This window comes from Panthera pardus, unplaced genomic scaffold (assembly GCF_024362965.1).
Source record: "Panthera pardus isolate Hobbes unplaced genomic scaffold, ASM2436296v1 HiC_scaffold_22, whole genome shotgun sequence".
In the NCBI taxonomy this organism is placed as follows: Eukaryota; Metazoa; Chordata; class Mammalia; order Carnivora; family Felidae; genus Panthera; species Panthera pardus.
In genome coordinates, this window is record NW_026526788.1 from 44149295 (window position 1) to 44173344 (window position 24050).

At 38.1% G+C, this 24050-nt stretch overlaps 1 protein-coding gene across 2 annotated transcripts in view; it reads right to left on the minus strand.

The window, feature by feature from the left end:
- Nucleotides 1-3353: 3353 nt before the first annotated feature.
- WAPL (WAPL cohesin release factor) overlaps nucleotides 3354-24050 on the minus strand; it is a 93220-nt gene continuing 72523 nt past the window's right edge. For both annotated transcript variants that reach the window (XM_019444811.2, XM_019444810.2), the window contains exons 10-19: nucleotides 23391-23502; nucleotides 22512-22609; nucleotides 21485-21561; nucleotides 16939-17114; nucleotides 16291-16406; nucleotides 15706-15870; nucleotides 12868-13075; nucleotides 10325-10413; nucleotides 6022-6117; nucleotides 3354-5706 (exon numbers count right to left, since the gene is read on the minus strand). In XM_019444811.2, coding sequence (XP_019300356.1) covers nucleotides 5641-5706; nucleotides 6022-6117; nucleotides 10325-10413; nucleotides 12868-13075; nucleotides 15706-15870; nucleotides 16291-16406; nucleotides 16939-17114; nucleotides 21485-21561; nucleotides 22512-22609; nucleotides 23391-23502 — 1203 coding nt within the window. In that variant the 3' untranslated portion in view covers nucleotides 3354-5640. The remainder of the gene's footprint in view (nucleotides 5707-6021; nucleotides 6118-10324; nucleotides 10414-12867; nucleotides 13076-15705; nucleotides 15871-16290; nucleotides 16407-16938; nucleotides 17115-21484; nucleotides 21562-22511; nucleotides 22610-23390; nucleotides 23503-24050) is intronic.

Sequence of the window (24050 nt, forward strand, 5' to 3'; positions counted from 1 at the left end):
TAGGGCATTATGGGTGAGCCTCATACCACGACTTGAAAAGTACCTCCTTCTATTCTTTCTCGATAAGTCTATTTAAGATTGATATTTTCTTAAATGTTTTACAAGGTGCCACTAATCTTCTGGGATAGTACTTTTATTTGTAGGAGGTTTTTAAAATATAAATTGCTTTTTGAAGATACAGGGCAAATAAATTTGAGTCCGTCTTAAATTTTTCAAGGAATTTGTCCAATTATAAAACTTAATGACTTAATCATAATGTTAATATCCTTTTAAAGATCTGTAGCGTCTATAACTGATAGTCCACTTTTCATTCCTGACATTGCTAATTTGTGACTTCTCTTTCTTCTTGATTGGTCCTGCTAAGTGTCTACCAATTTTGTTAATTTTTCAAAGAACCAAATTTTGGCTTAGGTAAAATTTCTCTTTAGTTGTTTTATTCTTATTGCTTTCTGCTCTTAGTTTGCTTTCTTTCTTTCAGCTTACTTGGGCTTAAATTGCTCATTTTATCCCTTTAGTTTCTTCAGGTAGAAATTTAGATGTTAAGCCTTCTTCCTAAACATTTTAAGCTAATTTTCCAAGCACTATTTTACCTGCATCCCATAGATTTTATTTGTATTTTGTTATTCAATTCCAACTATTTTCTAATGTCCTTTGTGATTGACTCATAGGTTATTTAGAAGTATATGGGCGCCTGGGTGGCGCAGTCGGTTAAGCGTCCGACTTCAGCCAGGTCACGATCTCGCGGTCTGTGGGTTCGAGCCCTGCGTCAGGCTCTGGGCTGATGGCTCGGAGCCTGGAGCCTGTTTCCGATTCTGTGTCTCCCTCTCTCTCTGCCCCTCCCCCGTTCATGCTCTGTCTCTCTCTGTCCCAAAAATAAATAAAAAACGTAGAAGTATATATGACTTTTTAGTGTTATTTTCTAGATATTGTACTGTATTGACTGATAGAATTCCTTGCAAAGGGTCCAGTCATCTGAAATATTGAGATTTGTTTTATGACCCATCATGTAGTCTGTCTTGGTGAAAGTTTCACATGCATGAGAAGAACTGCTGAGTAGCGTCCCATAAATTTCAGTTAAGGTAGTTGATCACTCAGATCACCTGCTCCTACCGATTTTAAAAAATAAATCCTATCGATTCCTGAGGGGCGTTAAAATGTCAAACTATAGTTGTGACCTTGTCTACTTCTACCTTTTGGTTTTTGCTGTATTTTAAAAGTTCTGCTAGGTGCATAATTATTCCTTACTGATACATTTTCCCTCTCCCCTAATCATTATGAAATGTTTTTAGTCCTAATACTCATCTTTTGTCTTAAAACAGTCACTCCAACTTAGTGCTTGCATGGTCTATCTTTTCCCATCCTTTTTCCTTCAAAAACTATTTGTATTTAGCATCTCTTTCTCAAAGGATTTTTTTAATGTTTATTTTTAAGAGAGAGACAGACAAGGGAAGGAGGGGCTGAGAGAAGACAGAGGATCTTAAGCAGGCTCTGCACTGTCAGTGCAGAGCCCAATTGCAGGGCTTGAATTCAAGAACTGTGAAATCATGACCTGAGCCGAAGGCAGATGCTTGACTGACGGAGCCCCCCAGACACCCCTAGCACATCTCCTTTTCAGTCTGACAATCTCTGCCTTATCATTGGGAGTATTTGGTTACTTACATTCATTAGAATTATTGGTACTGTTAGATTTAGTGGATATTCTTGACTTATTCCTGTCTTATAAAAGGATTTCTTTGCTTTTACTTAAATTTGCTCTTGGTATTTGTTTTCTGTTGTTCTCATTGGTTTTTGTTTTTGTTACTCTTCCCCGTCTTCCTTTGGTATACTCAAATACTTTTCAGTGTTCCATTTTCATTCTTGTAAGCAGCTCTGGCTATATGCTTTCACATTGTTTTTTTACTAGAGGCTGTAGGGGTTAGAACATGCATCTTTATTACAATCTACTATTAAACTACTTTACACTAAGATTTATGAACCTTTCAACAGCATAGTTCCATCTACCCACACCCTCTGTAATACAACTGTGGCTAACAGTTCATTTTAGACCATTGAAAACTAGGTAATACACAGATACTGTTTTCTATTTTTGCTCACATCAGTACAGGGCCTTTGGGGTATTCAAATTGCACAGAAGCTAAGGGAAGAGACGTTTGACCAGGACACTTGATATTCTTCTTTGTTCAAAGATTTTTCTAGGGGAGCCTGGCTGGCTCAGTTGGAAGACATGGGACACTTGTTCTCAGGGTTGTGAGTTCAAGCCCCATGTTGGGTGTGAAGACCACTAAAAAAAAAAAAAAAAAAAACAACTTCATCTAGAAAAATTTTAATCTGTGCATCCAATATCAGATTAATGGACACTGAATTATGCAAACTCTTCCAGTTCTTCCTCCTAACGTAACAAAATACCAGTGGTACGTTTGAAACATTTTAATCACACTGGTTTGTTCCATTTTCTCCCTGCTTTAGTCACTAACAAGGTATTAACTACTTTAGAAATAATTTTAGAGACTTGCAGTTAAAGGGACCCAAACCCAAGGACCTCAGCAATAGGAAAGCTATTATCCCAGGTGTGGACAGAGTCACAGTAGTCTACTCTGTTTAGAACATTTTCATTTCCTGACCGTGGAAACAGAATTGTTTGGTGAAAGCTACCATTTACCAAGACCTAGGTTTGAAACAGGGTGCTAATGCTTCATACGCACGGTTCCGTTTAGTCTTCACGGTCCTGAGGTCAGGGAGAGCCCCATTTGTGGCTGAGTAAGCAAGATGCAAGTCGTTTGGGAAACTGCTCATACATCAGCACTTATTTTCCAAATGTATGTGTGTGATTTAGGTCTTTCTATATGCATAGCCTGCCCGCTTCCACATGGTTATACATGTTGTGTATGTGTGCAAAAGGGGAGAGTGGATGCGAGCTCACGGGAGAGGCCCCTTCAAATCTAGTTTTGAAAGCAGTGAGGAGAGGTTGACGAATCCACTTGTGCAGCAAACTTAGAATCTGACATCTAAGAAAACTGAAAAACTAAAAGCAGCTGTAAAACAAATCAACAAAGTCTTGGGTCATATTCAGAGGGGCAAAAAGACTAAGGCAACTTAACAAATCCATCACGGGCCTAACTACATACAAGCAGAAAATCACCATCCCTAAACGAATCCAAGTTAAGAGTTGACATTCGGATGAGTATGAGGAAGGGAGAAGTTATGTAACGTTTAACAAAAACTGGTTAAATTTTATGTGTATGTTGAAAGGGAAATTCACGTAACACATCATATCTCCCCTTAGTCAGCTATATCAAGTTCATGAGCTTTCTTCCTCCAAAACAGTTCAATAGATTTATGTTAAAGACAACATGTGTATTGAAAGTAGCAATTTTATTTGAGTTAAAATTATTTACAAAAACCCAAAGACATACTTCATGAAACTGGTACAAACTATTTTTTTCCTGCCGTTGGCTTTTGCTCCAAAGATCACAGCTGAGAAATACTGTATAAAATAAAAATAGGATTGGATTCAGAAAAGTACTCTACTGTTCTAATTTCCAATTGGTAGTATTTACAGAAATATTTACAATGGAAAAAAGGTTACTTTAAAACTTTAATTTGCAAGTCAGCCTCAAGTACCCTAAAATGCAGAGTTCTCTGAGGGTTAAAAACACACAAATGCACTGCAGTTGGTGAGGTGATTTCTCCCCCACCACCCCCACCACAATCTGCATCTCTATCAGTGCTTGACAATTAGTTATTATTTAAAAAACAAAACAAAATAAAAAAAACCTGTTAAACACGGAGGTAAATCAATTCTCAAATGATTACCAGTGTAACAGAAAAATGTAGTTCGCCCTGACTGTTCTCATCCAAACATTTTAGAAGACTCTTTACCATCTGCCACAAGTCAGGTTTCTTAACCAAAAATCTGTTCAATTCCTAAAGCCAATGATTAATATCAATGCATTTTAAAATTATTAAACAAAATATATCTAATTCAATTTTATGGATATCATTTACTGATATACTTTTAAAATAGGTCACTACACTAGCATTTATACTCAGGGCAAATAAAACCTCGGTCCTTCCCAAGTTACACTGGCATAACTAGAACTATGCTGTTAAGAGGTGATGGGTGGGGGTTGGGTGGGTAGGAGGAAGAAAACAATTTGCCTGGAATCAGTTACTTCCTTATAGATTTCCCAACAATCTGCATTATCAAAAATAGGAAGACAATAGAAGGCAGCCACTGCATTAAAAAACATTACAGCTGGCACTGATACAAGAGCCCCGATTTGTCACTTTATACAAGGAAATAACAAAGTCTAAATGGATAACAATTAGACTTTTAGCTATTTTCCTCAATACACACCAAACTAATATATTTTTATGGCTTCAAGTTTTACAAATCCAATGAAGAAACATGATATAACTACCTGAAAGGTATTTAAAAGTATTTATGAAAGAAATCTCTGGAAAGCCTGTATTCAGGCCCAATCAACAAAAAAAGTTTAACCAGTGGTCTGAACAATAATTAACATAAGGAAGAGTTGCAATGTTGTGAAATTAAATATATAAAATGTGTTTTGTGTGTTCCATGACTGTTTTCCAAACACACTGTTCTATGAACTAAGAATTTGAATGAAAAAAAGGATCTTCTCTGAACCAGCAATTTAAGGCTTTGCGTTTATGCATTTGATCCTGTCACTCTGTAGAAGAATATACACATTATCTGGAAACATGAATTCCACATTGGTGTTTTAGCTTCCTTATATTTATTGTACTGAACATTAGAAAATATATCTAGAGAGCCCTCCCTCAAAACAATGTTTCAAGAGCCTCCTCTAGCATTAAGCGTAAACTACCCTGGGTTTGTTTGTCTATTTTGCTTCATCCTTTAACAGGGCACATCATCTTACATAATATTCCCTCAAACTGTTGTTTTCTTGTGTCTATAGCTATGACTCATTATGGTATGATAATATGGTCATGGTCTCAAAAGTGAAAAACAGCTCAACAACCCAAACCAAATCAAAAATAAAAAAATATACTATTAATCCCTTGTGTCTTTGGATTCCATCTAATTTTAAATATAGACAGTAGTTCAGGGAACAACAACAAAAAAAAATTCACAAAATTATTAAAAGCTTTATTTACGATTGGAATCATTCAACAAAAAAGCAAAAGCAAATGAGCCTGAAAAAGGAACTAAGCTGTTGTCTAGAATGTCCTCAAAACATTCGATACCTCAGTAGCTAAGCTGCCTTTGCACCTGGCTGGCATGACAACAGTGGCTCAACATACACAGCAGTTGCACTAACAGCAGCACAAATTTTCCCCTTAAAACTTGCCCAGAATGAAGCAAGAGAAGAGGGGAGAGTATAAACTCTGCCAAAGTTAAGTGTATTTAAATACTGCATGGAATTGTTAACAGCCTGAACCTTTTCCCTCATTTTTGATAGTTGCAGATTGATGTAGTAACTGTCATTTAGCAAATGCAGAATGCATGACGAAGAAATCAGGTGGCCTTAAAAATCCAAACATGAATGATACGGATGAATGTTCTTGGTATATCTTCAAGGACTTCTTTCATGACTTTTCTTTGTCTAAGAATAGCTCCAGCATTACCGAGCACCTGAAGCAAAGGTAAAGCAGCTAGCAATGTTCCAAGTATTCAATCACTCTAGAGATAGATTTCTGGCCTGTGGTTCCAACAGCACACTGAAGGGAAGGTGGGGAGGGGCAGAAAGGAAGTAACAGTTAATATTTAACCAATTTTATCAAGCATCAAATCAAAGCTTAGAATCTTTGGCTTTACTAAACTGAACACTATCAATCAGAACATAAGAAGATTAAATTGTGGCTTTGATAACATAATGCCAATATATTTGGCCATAGTAATGAACCTTAAAAGAACACATTAAAAGAGAATCCCTTTTCGCTTCTAGTCACTATGGCCATACAGCATTTTAATTCCTACCGTTTAATGACAGTATCATATTTAAGACCACACAAGCTGCAACAGAAGCTACTTACAGTAAGATTCATGAAGCTCAGGAATTTTTTGAGCATCTCTGTCATTATTGAAAAGTCCCCTTCTGGCAGATATTCCCGCACCGTGGTCACATTGATCTGAGGAAACAGATCAAAGAAACATGGGTCAGGCAGCAGAAAACAGGAGTCTGCCCCCGGCACTGGGTTGTTGGTGTTGGCACACACCCTGTTCGAAACTTCCACAAGGTCCTTGAACTCCTTGGTTAATGTGCAATTTCCTTTTCTACCCTCCTAAATCTGCCGGTGTAGGTGTCCATTCCCTACTCCATCCCATCCTCAGAAAGGTAAAACTGGGAAAGGCTACAATGAAACACTTGTGTCCTTATTTACTTTTGTAAACCTACAGAGAAAAATGCCTGAGATAACAAAATGCACTGTTGGGGCGGGGGGCGGGGGGGGGGGGGCGAGGGGGGGCAGGCATGTCAAGAAGACAAGAGGGAAGTTGAAAATGTCCTCAGAGGTGCTTATGAAATAAAAAAAAAAATTCCTCATGTTCCTATGTAGGCTAGGAATTAACTAGATCTTTCCAAAGATAATCTAGTTTCATGAGAGAATGTCAGCAATGCCAAGAAAGGACATTAAGGTGTTTCCCTTCACTGTTAGCAAGAAGCAGCCAAACTATATATATATAACCAATCTGTTACAAGGAAAATATATAACTTGCTTAAAAAACCTGTTCTATTTCAATATATTTTTGAACTGTTTTAAAGGTTCATAATAAAAGGAAAGGCTCTTTTAAGAAGGTTCACCTATAATAAAAAGGCTCTTTTAAGAAGGTTCACCTATAATAAAAAGCACAAAAGAAAATATGTTGTCCTGAGTTTGGGGCCAGAAGGTGGGGGCTGAACTTCGGATTTTCGTGATGGGGGCAGGTAATGAGATTACATGCTATGTTTTTAAGACATTTGCCAGCAGTCCCCTCTCTCCCTTTGTAAAACAAATTCCTGTCAGGGTACTTTTGAAATTATAAAGAAACAAAATAATGTATGGATACAGTTTCAGAAAAGATCTAATAAATGTTACTAAAATAACTACGCTAAGTTATGTGCTATCAATCGCCCATAATCTAAGTGAACCACCTCCCCACCGAAAGCCAACTAAGCCCCCAGCTGTGCATATTTACTCTGGAGTTAATCTTGCACCTAAAACAGATTTTACAAAATGCTTAAAAAATATACTGAAGTGATGAATGTTATAAGGACAATCATGATGGAAACTATAGAGCTAAATGAAAGCTAATTTAAGAATGTCTTTAAGCAATTTCTAGGAGAGCAGCATGCTAGCATAGTGGTGGCAAAAGCAGTAGCTATGGTGCTATGAAGACTGCTCAGTAGAAAAGCGATTTCTATGACACAGAATAAATGATTAGATCCAAGGTTTTGAGTGAAAGCCTCAATAATCAAATCCCTTTCCATCAAAACAGAATGCAACATATAGTGGCTGGGGCGTGGGAAGGACAGTCACAGCATTTATTTTTAAACAGAGAGCAGCAAGTACAAAAAGAAAAAAATGAGAGGGGCTCTGTCAGAAGAACATGCGACTCAATCTCGGGGTCATGAGGTTAAGCCTCATGTTGGGTTGTAGAGATTACTTAAATAAAAAGAAAAAAATGAGAAATGGCATGGCCTATTTGGGAAATTTAGAAAAGTACCCAAGGGGAAGAACAGATTTGGAAAATGGAGAAGGCAGTTTTAACAAGTTTTACATGAAGCCATAAACAAAGTTATGATTCCCTAAATGACTGGGAGACAAGAAAGGTGGTCTTAAGAAAGCTAGCTATGGTGCAGTGTCCAAGATTTCAGGAATGGAGTCAAGAGAGCAGGAAAGACAAAAACGAGTGAGGAGACTATTACAATGCACTAGATACATGGTATGCAATGGAAAATGACCTAAGCTCCTGGGGTTCCAAAGCATGCAGCCCTTTCCCACAGGCAGCTTTTACTATAATATAACCACCTGCTTTCTTGTGTCTCTTTTACTTACACATTCAGCAAACCAATTTCCATTACATTTTATGTATCAGCTAGCTTTCTGGGGTTAATCATAATAATACCCCAAGGCAATAAAGACATCCAGGGTTCTATGAATTCACAACTGCCTACAATTTAAGGACCTTATGACCTCTTTAGAGATAAGAGATACAGACAAATAGAAATTTATACATGAGAAAAATGGCCAAAGGTAAATTATATGTGGTAATACCACAAATTAATTTCTAGACCTGTTATTTAAGAAAGAATATAAATGAAACTAGGGTGTGTGCAAAACAGAATACCTAAAAATTGTTAAATTTAAATAGTATGCCCACTGTTTTTGACACCTGCCTCTTCCTCTTTCCCCTCTGCTTGATAAGCATTTCTCATCTACCCTTAAAATCTCTGAATTCAAGGGGGCGCCTGGGTGGCTTAGTAGGTTAAGCGTCTGACTTCAGCTCAGGTCATGATCTCAGGGTTGGTGGGTTCCAGTCCTATACTGGGCTCTGTGCTGACATCTTAGAGCCTAGAGCCTGCTTTGGATTCTGTCTGCCTCTCTCTGCCTCTGCTCGTGCTTGCTTGCCCTCTCTCTCTCTCTCAAAAATTAAACATAAAAAAAAAAAAAAAAAAAAAAACAAACCCTTTTTTAAATCTCTGAATTTAAGGAAACAAAGAAAAGGGCTGAGCTGAAAAAATCTTGCAGGGCCTCTAGAGCCATGATGAGAACTTTGGTCTTGATCTTGAAAGCCATGTGCCAGGAAGGGCCACAACGGAGCAGGCTAGTCTGCATTTAGATCAGAGCTTGACTAGAATATAAATATGGAAGAGATGGATAAGAAAGGATCAGAAAAAACATTTAACACAAAAGAGAAGCAAACTTGGGGCACCTGGGTGGCTCAGTCAGTCAAGAGTCAATCACCTCTTGATTTTGGCTCAGGTCATGATCTCAGGGTTTGTGAGATCCACATGGAGCCTAACTTGGGATTCTGTCTCCTCTCCTTCTGCCCCTTCCCCTGCTTGCACATGCTCTCTCTCTCAAACATTAAAAAAAGAGAGCGAGAAGCTAACCCAAAATTTCACTATAGAATAGACTTCCATTCTTGCCTCCTGAATGCCCTTGCTCCCAAGGAAAAGAACTTCCCTTTCATTTTAAAATTTGGCTCGGCTCTTCACTAGACCTTCCCCTTAAAAAGTCCTCCCAATGACTGTCTCATTAGCCAGAACTGTCTGCCCTCATGCTGACTCAGCCCTACCATCTGGACACTAATACTTCTAGTTAAACCATCATAATCTAAATCTTCCATAGTAATCCCATTTTCCCTGCCAGTAAGTAAGTTGTTTAAACAAAAGCCATGTGAGCCAAAGTTGGCCAAGATAAGAGGACGTCTACTTGGTGCAGTGGGTGTGGAGGGATGGGGGGCGGAACTCTGCTCTTAAAAAGAAATATACAGGAGGGAGGCTACCTTCTTCTATTGGACCTTATTTAACTAGAGGAGACTGGTAGCTAGAGCCAGTATGGGGCCAGGAGGAGACCAAGCACAAGACAAAACAACATGCAGAGGGCAGTAGGGTTTAAAGACACATTATCTGAGTCCTTAATAATAATATCACTGAGACTAGAATTTTCCTTCCCCCCACTCCCCCAGCCCCTCTGAGACTAAAGCCAGCTCAGCACAGGTTTTATATTATGCTTTTACTTCAACCAAAGCCATTTCAATAAATTCATCCATCCATCAAAAACTTTCTCATTGGGGCGCCTGGGTGGCTTAGTCAATTGAGCATCCGACTTCGGCTCAGGTCATGATCTCGTGGCTCGTGAGTTCAAGCCCCGCATTGGGCTCTGTGCTGACAGCTCAGAGCCTGGAGCCTGCTCCATATTCTGGGTCTCCCTCTCTCTCTCTGCCCTCTCCCGCTCATGCTGTCTCTGTCTCTCAAAAACAAACATTAAAAAAACAAACCAAAAAAACCTTTCTCATTAAATCCGATGTACTCTTATTTTGGAATAAGAAATAATTAATACCTTTAAAAGTTCACCAAATAAGGGTGCCTGGGTGGCTCAGTTGGTTAAGTGCCCAATTCTTGACTTGGGCTCAGGTCATGATCTCATGGTTCATGAGTTTTGAGTCCTACATCCTCTCTCTCCTTCTCCCACTCTCTTTCAAAATAAATAAGCTTTTTAAAAAAAGTCATAAAATATTTGAAAGCTTTAACATGAAGATGAAAATAAAGTAATACATAAGTAAATTAGGTAATGGTATGAAGCTGTCACAATGGAATCTTTTCAAGACACATAATACTGAACCATTACTTACTGGACTCTCCTGGCAGAGACACCCGAGAAGCAGCGCTGTGTACGAGGCCACTATGCAATCTTCCATGTGTTTGCCAGCATGCTGAAGGGCTAAGAATATTTAAACAAAAAACTGTAACGGTATATCAAAACAAACAAGAAACCACCCCACAAAACCACCAATTCTGTTATCTTTTCTTCAGAACTGCTTAAACATCGATAAATGCCACTAGAAAAATGGGATATCCACACAAATTAACAAAAAATTACTCAAATAGAAGAGGGACCTTAATATAAGCATGAAAACCATAAAACTCTTAGACAAAAATACAGGACTAAATCTTTATGATCTTGGGTTAGGAAATGGCTTCTTAGCCACCACACCAAATCCACAAGTGACAAAATTAGATAAACCAAACTTCGTCAAACTCAAAACTTTTGCATTTCAAAAGACACCATCAAGAAAGTGAAAAGACAACATAGATAGGTAAATGAGCAATAAGCAGGTGAAAACATGCTCAATACCATTTATTCAATAGGGAACTGCAAATCAAGTAACATATACCTTCACACCCACTAGGATGGCTAAAATGAAAAAGACAAATAACTATTCGTAAGGATTTGGAGAAACTAGAACCCTTGTTATGTGGCTGGCAGGGACGTAAAATGAGGCAGTCACTTTGGAAAACAGTTTGATAGTTCCCTAAAATGCTAAACATTGAGTTAACAAATAAGCCAGCACCTTCCACTCTTAGGTATATACCCAAGAGAACTGAAAATATATGTTCACACAAAAACTTGTATGTGAATGTTATGTCATGGCAGCGTTATTCATAAGAGCCACAGGTGGACCCAACCTGAATGTCCATCAATTGAAGACTAAAGTGTGGTACATACCAACAATGGAATATTATTTGGCCATAAAAAGGAACTTATGTACTGGTAACATGTTATAACATGAAAAACATTGAAAACATTGGGCTAAGTGAAAGAAGCCAGTCACAAAGGGCTACTGTTATTATTCCATTTACAGGAAATGTTCAGAATAGGCAAATCCAGAGACAGAATTAGTGGTTGCCACTGGCCAGGGAGGGGAGAACAGAGAGTGGTGGCTGCTAAATGGGCATAGGGTTTCTTTTGGGGATGATGACATGTTCTGAAATTAGGCTGTGGTAATGGTTGCACCTTGTGAATACAGTGAAAACTACTCCAAAGTTTCCTTTAAAAGGCTGAATTTTATCTTGTTGTGGGCTGAACTATTACCCCACCCCCTGAATATGCTGAGCTCCTAACCCCCAGTGCCTCAGGGTAGGAGGTGGATAGGGTGTTTAATTAAACAGGAAGTTGGTTTAAATGAGGTCACTGGGGTGGGTCCTCATCTGTCTGTTATCCTCATAAGAGGAAATAAGAACAAAGATACATTAAGTGAAGACCATGTAAAAAGACAGGGAGAAGATGGCCATCTACAATCCAAGGAGAGATCAGCTCTGAGACCAACCCTGACACCTTGATCTTGGACCTACAGCCCCCAGAAGTGGGACAGAATCAACTTCTGTTGTTTAAGCTGCTCGTCTACAGTTACAGCAGGTCCTCACAAGCTAACACTTAGGCCAATAAAGCTATTATTTAAAAAGAATGCTACACAACCAAAAATATTACCCCAAAGGAAACATGAACACTGAGAAAACGGAACAGCTGGGGCGCCTGGGTGGCTCAGTTGGTTAAGCGACCAACTTCGGCTCAGGTTATGATCTCGCAATTCAGGAGTTCAAGCCCCGTGGTGGGCACTGTGCTGATGGCTCAGAGCCTGGAGCCTGCTTCAGATTCTGTGTCTCCCTCTCTCTGCCCCTCCCCTGCTCATGCTCTGTGTGTGTCTCTCTCTCTCTCTCTCTCAAAAATAAACATTAAATTTTAAAAAATTTAGAGAATGGGACAGCAATTTTTTACAATATTAGAACTAATGGCATTAGTGGAACCGTGGACATAAGAGAAAGACTAGGCTCAGAAAAAGACATTTGCTGGGGCTTGCCTCCTAGCTTGGTAAAGCTCACCATATTATTTAATTTCATAACCAGAGTGACATGAAGTTACAAATGGCTATTTTGCAGTACGTGCATAAAAAGTAAACCCAGTATCAGCTGCTGACAACAGTGGATAATAAATGTAATGACTCCATCAGTTTATTCCTTACAGTGCTTGCAAGCTAATACCATTTGAGAACTGTTACTGTAATTTCTGGTAACAGATCTCACTTTATAAAGTGAGACCCATAAAAAAATCTCAAAACTGTAAAAACCTTTAGGAGTCCCAATGTTCAACCACTCTCTTTTCACTGAGTAAAGCCCAGCCTGGGAAAGGCAGACCTTTCGTACACTGCACACGTGCCTTCCTCACCGCTAGGAAACCAGCAAAGAAAAATTCCTGTGAGCACCGAAATATGAAAGCTTGTCTGCACTGAACTAGAGAGGCCGAACAATCATAGCAAGATTATGACAACACACGAATTAAAAAGGTGTTAAGAGGGAAACATTTTCAATTTGAATACACGACTTAAAATAAATGTACCTTTATTGAGGTCAAGTTCTTCATCGTCCTCCTCCTTCTTCTGTTTCTCTTCTGTACCATCGGTCTTTTCAGTTGATACCCACTGTATTTCTCCACTTGTTTCTTGCCACTCTCCACTCTTATCATGCTGAGTGGTGGGAGCATCTTTGATCAATTCATCTGTTTTACTTTCTGCCAACTGAGCTGCTCGTTCTCGCTCAAGGAACAGCTGATAAAAATTTTTTTTTGAAGATCATTAAAAGAACACCAACCAACATGTATGTACCCAAATATAAGATCTGTTTGCTTTCAAAATCACTAACCCTAAGAAGCGTGCTGTCTGGTTAAAAAGGGTAAGTTACGATAAAAGGCTTTGTTCTACATCCACCTGAAGGCAAAAAAGAAAGTATAAATGCTATTGGGATTCAACCAAGTAAATTAAATGTATCTACTAATGTTATAGGCATTCCGTTTATAAGAATGCAAATCTCAACATGTGCCCTTAAATTGGATAATAATGACAGGATATTTCAAGCAAAAATACAAACTTGATTTAAAAAAAAAAAATTTTTTTAAGCCTGAGCAGACGGGATAAAATTAAGAAAGGACACTAAATAAAATTATATAACATTAACACACACACACACACGCATGCACACACCTATGTAATATTAGGGAAAAGCAACATGGCTTCTTTAAAAGAAATCTAAAGAGATAAACAAACACCAGTAAAAATAAAAAGCAAAAGGTCTCAGAGAAAACACTCAGAACTGGATCGATCTCAACTGATATTATTAACAATGAAAATGTAATGGTCAGTGGAAGTACACAGGGAAAACTCTTAAGTCAAAAGGGAACGTACTGAATTCCTTGCCTTCATGTACTTTATTTTCCTTGTGCTGGGCTAGTGCTGAATGTACAGAAAGTATTTACTGATAGAATCTGGGGAAAACTCCAAGTTACTAAAAACAACTACCTGAAAATCAAATGCCAAGTAAATCTCAAAAAGTTGCTGAGTATACAGAAGAGTGGTATAGAAACTTTTAATACCCTTAAGAAAATAAAATTTGAGCTTTATACAAAAGCCGTATTTCTTAAAATTGGTTCAAGAATCTCTAGGGGTCCCCAAAATCCCTTTAGAAAATCTGTGAGGTCAAAAATCACATTCATAACAATAAGAGGTCAACTGATTTCTTTCATTCTCTCATGAATGTACAGTGTTTTCCAGAATCTACATACCATGTGATTATGTTAGTGCTTTGATGGCTAAGGGAACGAAGGCCTCTGTTTTATAATTTTCTGCTTTGATTTCAAATTCAGTAAATATCAATAGATCAAACACACAAACAAAAAATTTTTATAATTTTTTTTTTAATGCTTATTTTTATTTTTGAGAAAGCGAGTGAGTGAGCGAGAGAGAGCGAGAGCACGAGCAGGGAAAGGGCAGAAAGAGAGGGAGACACAGAATCTGAAGCAGGCTCCAGGCTCCAAGCTATCAGCACAGAGCCTGATGCAAGGCTCGACCATGAACCGTGAGATCATGACCTGAGCTGAAGTCGGACCCTTAACCAACTAAGCCACCGGGGCACCCCAAACCAAAAATTCTTTTTAAGTTCCCAATAATTTTTAAGAGTATAAAAGAACTCCGGGATCAAAATATTTGCTAAGAGAATGATGGGGTCATAGTTATGACTCAGGAAAAGATCAAGTTGTTGTGGACTGATTACCTTCTTTAAAAAGGTAGTTTCAGGGGTGCCTGGGTGGCTCAGCTGGTTAAGCACTGACTTTGGCTCAGGTCATGATCTCACACTTCGTGAGTTCAAGCCCCATGTTGCACTCTGTGCTGACAGCTCAGAGCCTGAAGCCTGCTTTGGACCCTGTGTCTCCCTCTCTCTGCCCTTCCCCTGCCTGCACTCTGTCTCTGTATTTCAAAAGTAAAATAAACATTAAAAGAAAAAAAAAAGGTATTTTCAAAAAGGCCAAAAGGATTAACAGGATAGTAAAAGTTTTGGAAACAATGAAAAGGATAGTTCATTATCAATTCTAAACATGCAAATTGTCATTTAAGGAAAGAAAAAGGTAGTTAGGAACCTAACCTGTTAGACTGGAAAAGAAAAACTACAGTGCCCACTATTGTTCAAGAAACACAGCCATGCGGTTTTTTGGGAGAAGCATAAATTGAGGACAGGGAGTGTGTTTGGTAACCGGGATCCACTGAATTGAGGACATCAATTTTTACTTATTTATTTATTTTTAAGTTTACTTATTTAATCTCTTCACACAATGTGGGGTTCAAACTCCCAACTCCACGATCATGCTCCTCCAACTGAGCCAGCCAGATGCCCCACAGGGACATTAATTTTTAAATACAGTTATTCGTAACACAATTCCTAAGCCAGGAAATTACTCCACAGACATACTCTGAAAAGTGTGCACCCCACCCCCGCTTCCAAAAACGGGAAAGGTATGGCCCAATATTTAGAAACACAAAAGTCCGAGACACGGATCACACGAAGAAGTAAATGCTAGAGGACTTGAACTGGATGGGATTGGGGCTGGAAACGGATTCTTGACCTGCAATCTTTTGATAAAACAAATACGCCTTGTTTCTGCTTTTCACTAACAACGCCTAAGGAGTGATTATTATAGTTAAACTGTCAGTGGAGTGCAGTAAGGAAGGGTATACATTCTAACCCGGTGTACCTTTCAGTGAACTGGCGAGGGTGAGCTAGAGTGAGACACCCATACACACCCACAAAAGAAAAGGGGAGGGAGAGAGGCGGGAAAGGCACAAATGATGAAGAAGTTGGACAACGCAACAAACTGAAGGTGTTAGCTTGTTTTGAAGTTGTTGCTTACCTGCACTAAAGCCTGAACGGCATGAATTTGTCCAGCTATCCTTAAACTATCATCTCCTTCTCCACTACAGAGGGAAGAATCAAAAGAACATGATGTTTCCATGTTGACAAGACAGTGCCGATTCCGAGCACTATACTCCACTAGATTTATCAGTAGACCTAAGCCCTACAAAAATTAAAACATGCATATTACCACAGGTGAGAATTAAAAGCAAATCAACACAGTATACATAACTTTTATTGGCAGCTAGAAACCTGTGTTCTGCCATCCACTAAATGGTTAAAAACCAGTGTGAAAGATAATGATCTTCACAATGATTTCACTGCTTTTTAAAAATCACAACTTTTAGGTTTGTTAGTTTTGTTTTTTTTTTAACTTTTAGATTGTTTTCATACTTAATACTTTTTTTATTTTTGCACAGAGCCCTTCCTGGCTCTCTTTTGTATAATATGAGGTGTGTTCACAAGTAGTCCACTGAAACCCTCAATATACTGAACAGCTGGTTCTTAAACCCAAAACTAAGATGAAGTTTTTATCATTTTAATAGATTAAATACTAATTTCTGAAATAGTCACTCCAACTCACCAGCACTCGGATATCAAATCTCTGCTCCTGAGGTAGGTACTTTGGAACCTGAAGCACACAGTTCATTGCTGTGCCAATCAAGCCATCCTGTTCTCCCGTTTTGGTGCTGCCCCACTCTGAAAGAGTTAGGAATGTAAGGAATATGAAAATTGTTATGGATTCTTCTCTAGGACACTACCAACCAATATTCATTAACACTGATATAAAAAGTTAGAAATACATAACTATTTCTTTATTAAAAAATATTTTTGACCATACTATTTCCAAACCAAGCTACCAGGCTGACCCTAAAAATACTGGGGTGCCTGAATGGCTCAGTAAAGCATCAGACTCTTGATTTCAGCCCATGTCATGATCTCACAGTTTGGCAGTTTGAAGTTCCATGATGATAGAGTACAGCCTGCTTGGGATTCTCGCTCTCTCCCTCTCTCTCTGCCCCTCCCCTCCTCCCACACATGCTCATTCTCAAAAGTAAACTTAAAAAAAAACAAAAAAAAACCCCTACAAGTAGTTAAATCTATACATGAGTGAGTTACATGATGGCAATTAAAAAATCACTACATCGAGAAAAGAAATAAGAGGAATAACTTGTTTTTACATGTAATATACAATCTTTCAATGAGAATACATGTAGAAAATATAACTTACCATTGTCATTAGTTAAATTGAGCAATACCCCAATGATGGCCCTCATACAGTCTTCCACTGCTTTGCCCACATGGTTGGTTACATTCTGGTGAGGCAGAGGCTTACTGTCAGGTAAGCATATACTGTTCTCAGCACGGTTATACTGCTGAATCAATCCTTCACAATGTTGTAATGCTCTTAAGAGAAAACAAAATGTAGACTATTATGCTAAACAAAATTAGTTATACTAAGAATTTCTATTTACTTGGACCTTAATGTTTTAAATGTCATAAATGCTGCCAAATTAATCTCTATTAAAGAGGTATAATGTATTAACTATTTAATCATATACCAAGTAGGTGTAATATCACACTAAGTGCTAAATTTTATTTTGAGAAAACTCGATAATTTAAATTTTTCTAAGTTAAAACTATAAACTCAGTGGAGAAGCTTACACCTGTACTACTTACAGTTGTCCCCACTTTACCAATCTCTCCAAAACAGACCTACCACAATCCTTCCCTAAACAAGATAATTTAAGAACTATACTTCTGAATTTCATTTAGATGATTTTCATTTAGGATGCAAACTCTGAGCAGGTAAAGAATATTATTTGTGTTAATAATGCATAATAGGGGCGCCTGGGTGGCGCAGTCGGTTAAGCGTCCGACTTCAGCCAGGTCACGATCTCGCGGTCTGTGAGTTCGAGCCCCGCGTCAGGCTCTGGGCTGATGGCTCGGAGCCTGGAGCCTGCTTCCGATTCTGTGTCTCCCTCTCTCTCTGCCCCTCCCCCGTTCATGCTCTGTCTCTCTCTGTCCCAAAAATAAATAAAAAAAAAAAAAAAAAAAAAACTACCTTTAAAAAAAAAAAATAATGCATAATAAATAACCTTGTATAGATGATATTAAATACTTCATAAACATTAGAGTACATCATATTTTTTTAACATGAGGTCATTTAACTGACATGTCTCCTGGCAGCCATAAGGTTTATCAGTTACATTCCAAGGATTTTCCAGATGCTACCCAAAATAACAAGGAAATATAATCTTTAAGTGAGCCTAGTATTTATGAAGACTGTCTTTAAATCACCAAGTCCATTAGTTCAAAAAAGTATATGCTCTCTCAGTTGATTATATATACACCACACAAAACTCCTAAAGAAAACTGTACTGTAACTCATCCTTCTCTAGCCTCTCCTGTTAAAACACATTATTAGGAAGGTGTTCCTCATGTCTAATCTAAAATAATTTGTTGCTCGGGCTTGTGGATGGCTCACTCAGTTAAGCATCCAACTTCAGCTCAGGTCACGATCTCGTAATTTGTGGGTTCAAGCCCCACGTCAGACTCTGTGCTGATAGCTTCAGATCCTGTGTATCCTTCTCTCTCTGCCTCTCCCCTGCTCACACACACTCTTTCTCTCTCAAAAATGAACAAACGTAACATAAAATAAAATGAAATAAAATGAAATGAAATAAAAAATAAAATAAAATAATAAAATAAAATAAATTTGTTGTTTAGATGTTTGAGGATGTGAGCCAGAACTAACTGTGCTATTATTGTTAACTGCCTTCAGTAGTACTGAGCTAAAACATGGTTTTGGTTGGTAAATGAGGGGAAAACATCAGAGGTATATCATTTTATCTTTCAATATGCTATCCCTGCATTTATCAGGGTCCTACTGAAAAGTTTAAAAAGTCAGAGGAGTGTTACTTCACAAACATCCAATTCTGACCCTTACGGCTACTTCTAAGATTTTTGACAGAAAATTCCTAATCACAATGAAAGAGATGAAAACTGTCATATTAAATACCTCCTGAAAGACACCATGTGTACAGGGGTCATGAAATATACGTTTTTAAAGGAAGAAACTGATTTAACCTGCAGGAATACTCTTTGGTAAGGGAGAATAAAACATAATAACAACTAGAACACAAGCCTTAAAGGTACTAAATGTGATACAAAATTTACAAATGTAAGGCCAAAAAATAAGACCCAGGGGAAACCTACAGATCTACTGGAAACTAAATACTACCAGAAATTTGAATACTGACTGGATGTATGATAACATTAAGTCAATAATTTATAGGGTATGAAAACAGTATTGGGGTTACACCACTCATTCATTCATTCATTCGTGTGTTTAGAATTTTGGGGCCAGTGCCTGGGTGGCTTAGTCGGGTAAGTGTCTGACTTTGGCTCAGGTCGTGATCTTGCAGTTCCTGAGTTTAAGCCCTGCATCGGGCTCTGTGTTATCAGCCCAGACTGCCAGATGATTTTAACTAAGAAATTAACTTTAAAAAATTTTAAGTAATATTTACACCCAACGTGGGGCTCAAACTTACAACCCTGAGATCAACAGTCACAAGCTCCACTGACTGACCCAGCCAGGCATCCCTGTGGTTACATCTTTTAAAGAGTCCTCTTTTAAGAGACTTTATATACTCAAGTATTTAATGGATTAATGAAATCTGTAATTTGCTTCAAAATAATTAATACAGAAGAGTTATCAACAGGGTTACAAATGGAAACAAGACGGGCCATGGTTGATGATTATCCAAGCTTAATGGTACATACATCAAGATTTATCATATTAGTGGGGCACCTGGATGGTTCAGTCTGTTAAGTGTCCGATTCGTGATCTCAGCTCAAGTCATGATTTCAGTTTTTGTGAGTTCGAGCCCTGCCTGGGCTCTGTGCTGACAGTGCAGAGCCTGCTTAAGATTCTCCCTCTTTCTCGGCCCCTCCCTGGCTCGCACTCTCTCTCAAAATAAATAAATAAACTTAAAAAAAAAAAAAAGGATTTATCATACTACTTTGTCTATTTTTGTCTTTGTTTGAAATGCAGTAAAATAAGGATTAAAAACACATGAACTCGAGTCAGGCTACAGTGGGCTTTTGATTTCATTCCAAAGACTATGAACACACATCCAAGGCCAATAAGGAACCAGAGATTTGGGCCATTTGCAACTATGTGGATGGAACTAGAGGGTATTACGCTAAGTGAAATTAGTCAGAGAAAGACAAATATCCTATGACTCGACTCATATGAGAACTTTAAGATACAAAACAGATGAACATAAGGGAAGGGAAGCAAAAATAATATAAAAACAGGGAGGGGGACAAAACATAAGAGACTCTTAAATATGGAGAACAAACAGGGTTGCTGGAGGAGTTGTGGGAGGGGGGATGGGCTAAATGGGTAAGGAGCACTAAGGAATCTACTCCTGAAATCATTGTTGCACTATATGCTAACTTGGATGGAAATTAAAAAATAAATAAATCCTTAAAAAAAAAAAGGAACCAGAGATTTGGCATTGGGGATTGTATTTACAAAGCAGAGATTTGGGAAAGTTAAGCCCCTGTGGTATTGGGCTGGACAGGCTGAAGGTGAGATATCAAGAACTAAGATGGAGATATTAGGAAGAGGCTGTTGTACTAAACTTGAACCAAGGCTGGAAACATAACTGGAAACTTTATGTGAACTGAAGTGATAGCATTAACCTAATGTCATGCAAGTTGGGCAGAGAGAGTACAATAGAGAGAGCTACATATAGATCTGGAAAAACACATATAAAGGACAGGAGAGGGTTAGAAAAGGTCATTTACAATAAAAATAAGGACTAATACTTAGTTTTTACCATATCTAAGAATTATTTATGCATACACATATATATTAACATCGTAATATATACATTGTATACAATAAGACATTTAAAGACATTTAAAAATCATTTAAAATATTTTAATATTTTACAAATATACCATTTAAAACATATTTTTGAAAATGTTATATATAACATATATTAGCATATATACAAATTATTTTTAATAACAACAACCTTAGGTAGGTAGATGCAATTATTACCCCCTTCTAAATCACTTGTAGCAAGTAAATGACTTGCCCAAGGTCACAGGGCTAAAGTTATGAAGCTGGGATCCATACTCAGTCTTTCTGGCTCCATAATCTGCACTCCTAACTTTTGTACTACACTCTACTACCTCTTGTTCACAGAACTTGACAAAAGTGTTTTATGAAGGAAGGTGATACAATCATACTTCCTTTATGGTCAACTCAAATGCCTTTTTTTTTTATATATACACTTTATTTTTTGAGAGACAGAGAAGAGACAGAGTGCAAGTAGGGGAGGGGCAGAGAGGGAGACAGAATCCAAAGCAGGCTCAAGGTTCCAAGCTATCAGCACAGAGCCCAACAGAGGGCTCAAACCCATGAATGCGAGATTATGACCTGAGCTGAAGTTGGATGCTCAATTGACTGAGCCACCCAGGCACCCCCTTTTTAAACTGTTTTTAATGTTTGCTTATTTTTGAGAAAGAGAGACAGAGACAGAGTGCGGGTGGGGGAGGGGCAGAGAGAGGGAGACACAGAATCCAAGGCAGGCTTCCAGGCTCTGAAATGACAGCACAGAGCCCGATGTGGGGCTCAAACTCACGAACTGTGAGATCATGATCTGAGCCGAAGTCGGAAGCTTAACCAACTGAGCCACCCAGGCGCCCCTCAACTCAAATGCTTTGAATAAACAGCATGATATTTCAAAAAAACTTACTTAGCTGAAGAAACAATGAGCTGTGAATCTTTATATGCTATCAAGTAGCTTTGATTCTCTGGGTTATGTACTGTTACCTAAAAGGGAAAAATATGAAATAATTGTGGCAATACACAGCTTTTATTCATTTACATACAACATACGATCCCTTGTACAGTAAAGACAAAGATAGGGAAGAATCAGCCCTTGTCATCTAAGGGAATAACCAACATGTTCCATATTTAGAATAATAGAGCTATTCCTTTGTTATAAAATTAAAGCATTTTTACAACTGTTTGCTCATAAGTAACATTCTGAACTACACGTTCACTGTAATGAATTACCAATCACTCTCAATGTCAGAAAAGAGCAGTCTCTAACTTATAAACTATTAAAGTCCCTAAATGGATTAATTTAGAATAAAAAAATGCTACCTGTTTAATGTAATGCACCTGAAGCACTCTAAAAGAGCAGGAAAAATTTCAATTTTGTCTACACCAAGAACTTTTAATTCTATATTATCCTGAAATGCACTGCCAGCATAAATTATAACCTACACCGAACTAGGTTTAATCATTCATAAAAGCCAAAGAACAAATATACTTATGGCATACACAGTTCAACAGTAGCATTCTTCAAAGTCAAATATTATTAAGAGCTGTGATTACGATCTGGCTCAAATAGCTAAATCAAGAAAATCCTTATTGATTAAAAAAAAAACAAAACAAAAAAAAAACCTGACAGCTCTTAATTATCATTTTCCACAAACAATATATTTAAGCAGAATTCCACACTAAGGAAAGAACAAGGACATTTTATAATAAAAACAAACTTAACCTGCAAGGTTTCCTAAAGAGTGACAATATGCATCCTTAAACCAAACTGGTTATTTAGCTTGTTCATTAACACTGGCTGCTCAACGAATGCATTATAATTTCAGTTTGGATTAGCAAAGTAAACTTTTGGGATACTTCATAAAAAATATCTGACGGTCTCTCACCCACTCAGTCACAATTTTCTCAACATAGTTGTCCATACTTATACTCACACTTTCTAAAACTCGTAAACATCTCTCTGCTCCCCATAATGAGGCTACTAGTTTCTCTTCATCTTCATCACTACTTAAATGATCCACACATTCTTTCACTAGGAGAAACAAAATGGATACAAAATTAGTATGTCTCATCACCTCAATATTTATCTCCTTAACTAACATTAAACGCCATCTGCACCCACGAACATGCCAGAACCTCTCTGAATATAATTTATTCTGAGTTTTATAGAACACCGAAATGTTGAAATATAGGAGACTCTTATTGTTGCTCTTTTATTTCCATAACTCCCCAATATCAGAGTGCTAATGGCTTTTCCTTTAAAAGTCAGAGATTTGCAAGATGCTGCTAAAAGAACAGACCTTGGGGCACCTGGGTAATCAGTAAGTTGAGCATCCAATTCTTGATTTTGGATCAGGTCAGGATCTCACGGTTTGTGAGATCAAGCCCCACGAGCAGAGTCTGCTTAGGATTCTCTCTCTCCTTGCTCTCTGCTCCCCCCCTCCCCCCCGCCCCGGTTACATTCACGTGTTCCCTCCCTCCCTCTTTCAAACAAACATTAAAAAAAATAAAATAACAGGGATGCCTGGGTAGCTCACTTGGTTAAGCATCCAACTCTTGATTTCGGCTTAGGTCATGATCTCACGGTTTATCCCTTTGTGGGATCGAGCCCCGTGTCGGAGCCTACTTGGGATTCTCTCTCCTCCCTCTCTCTCTCAAAATAAACAAACATTTAAATATATATATATCTTAAAAAAAAAAAAAAGTAAAATATGTTTAAATTGATGCCATTATTTTTTTGAAGTATGTAAATAGATTATTTTCTTCAGGCTTTAAGTAACATTAAAAATGTTATATACATGTGTATGTCATACCTTTATCTACAATATGATCCAGACCACCCAAAAGCCGGAGTTCTTCTTTAAACCAGTCTCCTGCTCGTTTAGAAGTAAGGGACAGCAAGGTCTCCATAGCTAAATGCCCAGTCTAAAAATCAGAGGCATCATTAATGAATATTGAATCTTGGTGAGATTTCTGAGGCAACACTTCTACAGATTGTTTTACTTTAGAAAAGTTCACTGCATGCTACCAGCCCATAGTATTTTTTGTAACAGTAAGTGCTTTCATAAGTAAAACTGAACTAATTTTTATCAGACTAGTCTAAGTTGAAGAAACACTTTAAACCACTGGCTTGTTTTTACAGAGAAAACCCCTTATTAAAAGTAGTCTATCTAGGAGCAGCTGGGTGGCTCAGTCCATTAAGCATCCAACTTGTGGTTTCAGCTCAGGTCATAATTCTGCAGTTCATGGGTTTGAGCAGCCCTGCATCGGGTTCCGCACTGACAGCGTGGAGACTGCTTGGGATTCTCTGTCTCCCTCTTTCTTCCCCTCCCCTGCTCGAGATCTCTCTCTCAAAACAAATAAATAAGCTTAAAAGAAAGAAGTCTATCGACCCCTGGCTGGCTCAGGACATAGAACATGCGGCTCTCGATCTTAGGGTTGTGGGTTAGAGCCCCACATCAGGCACGGAGCTC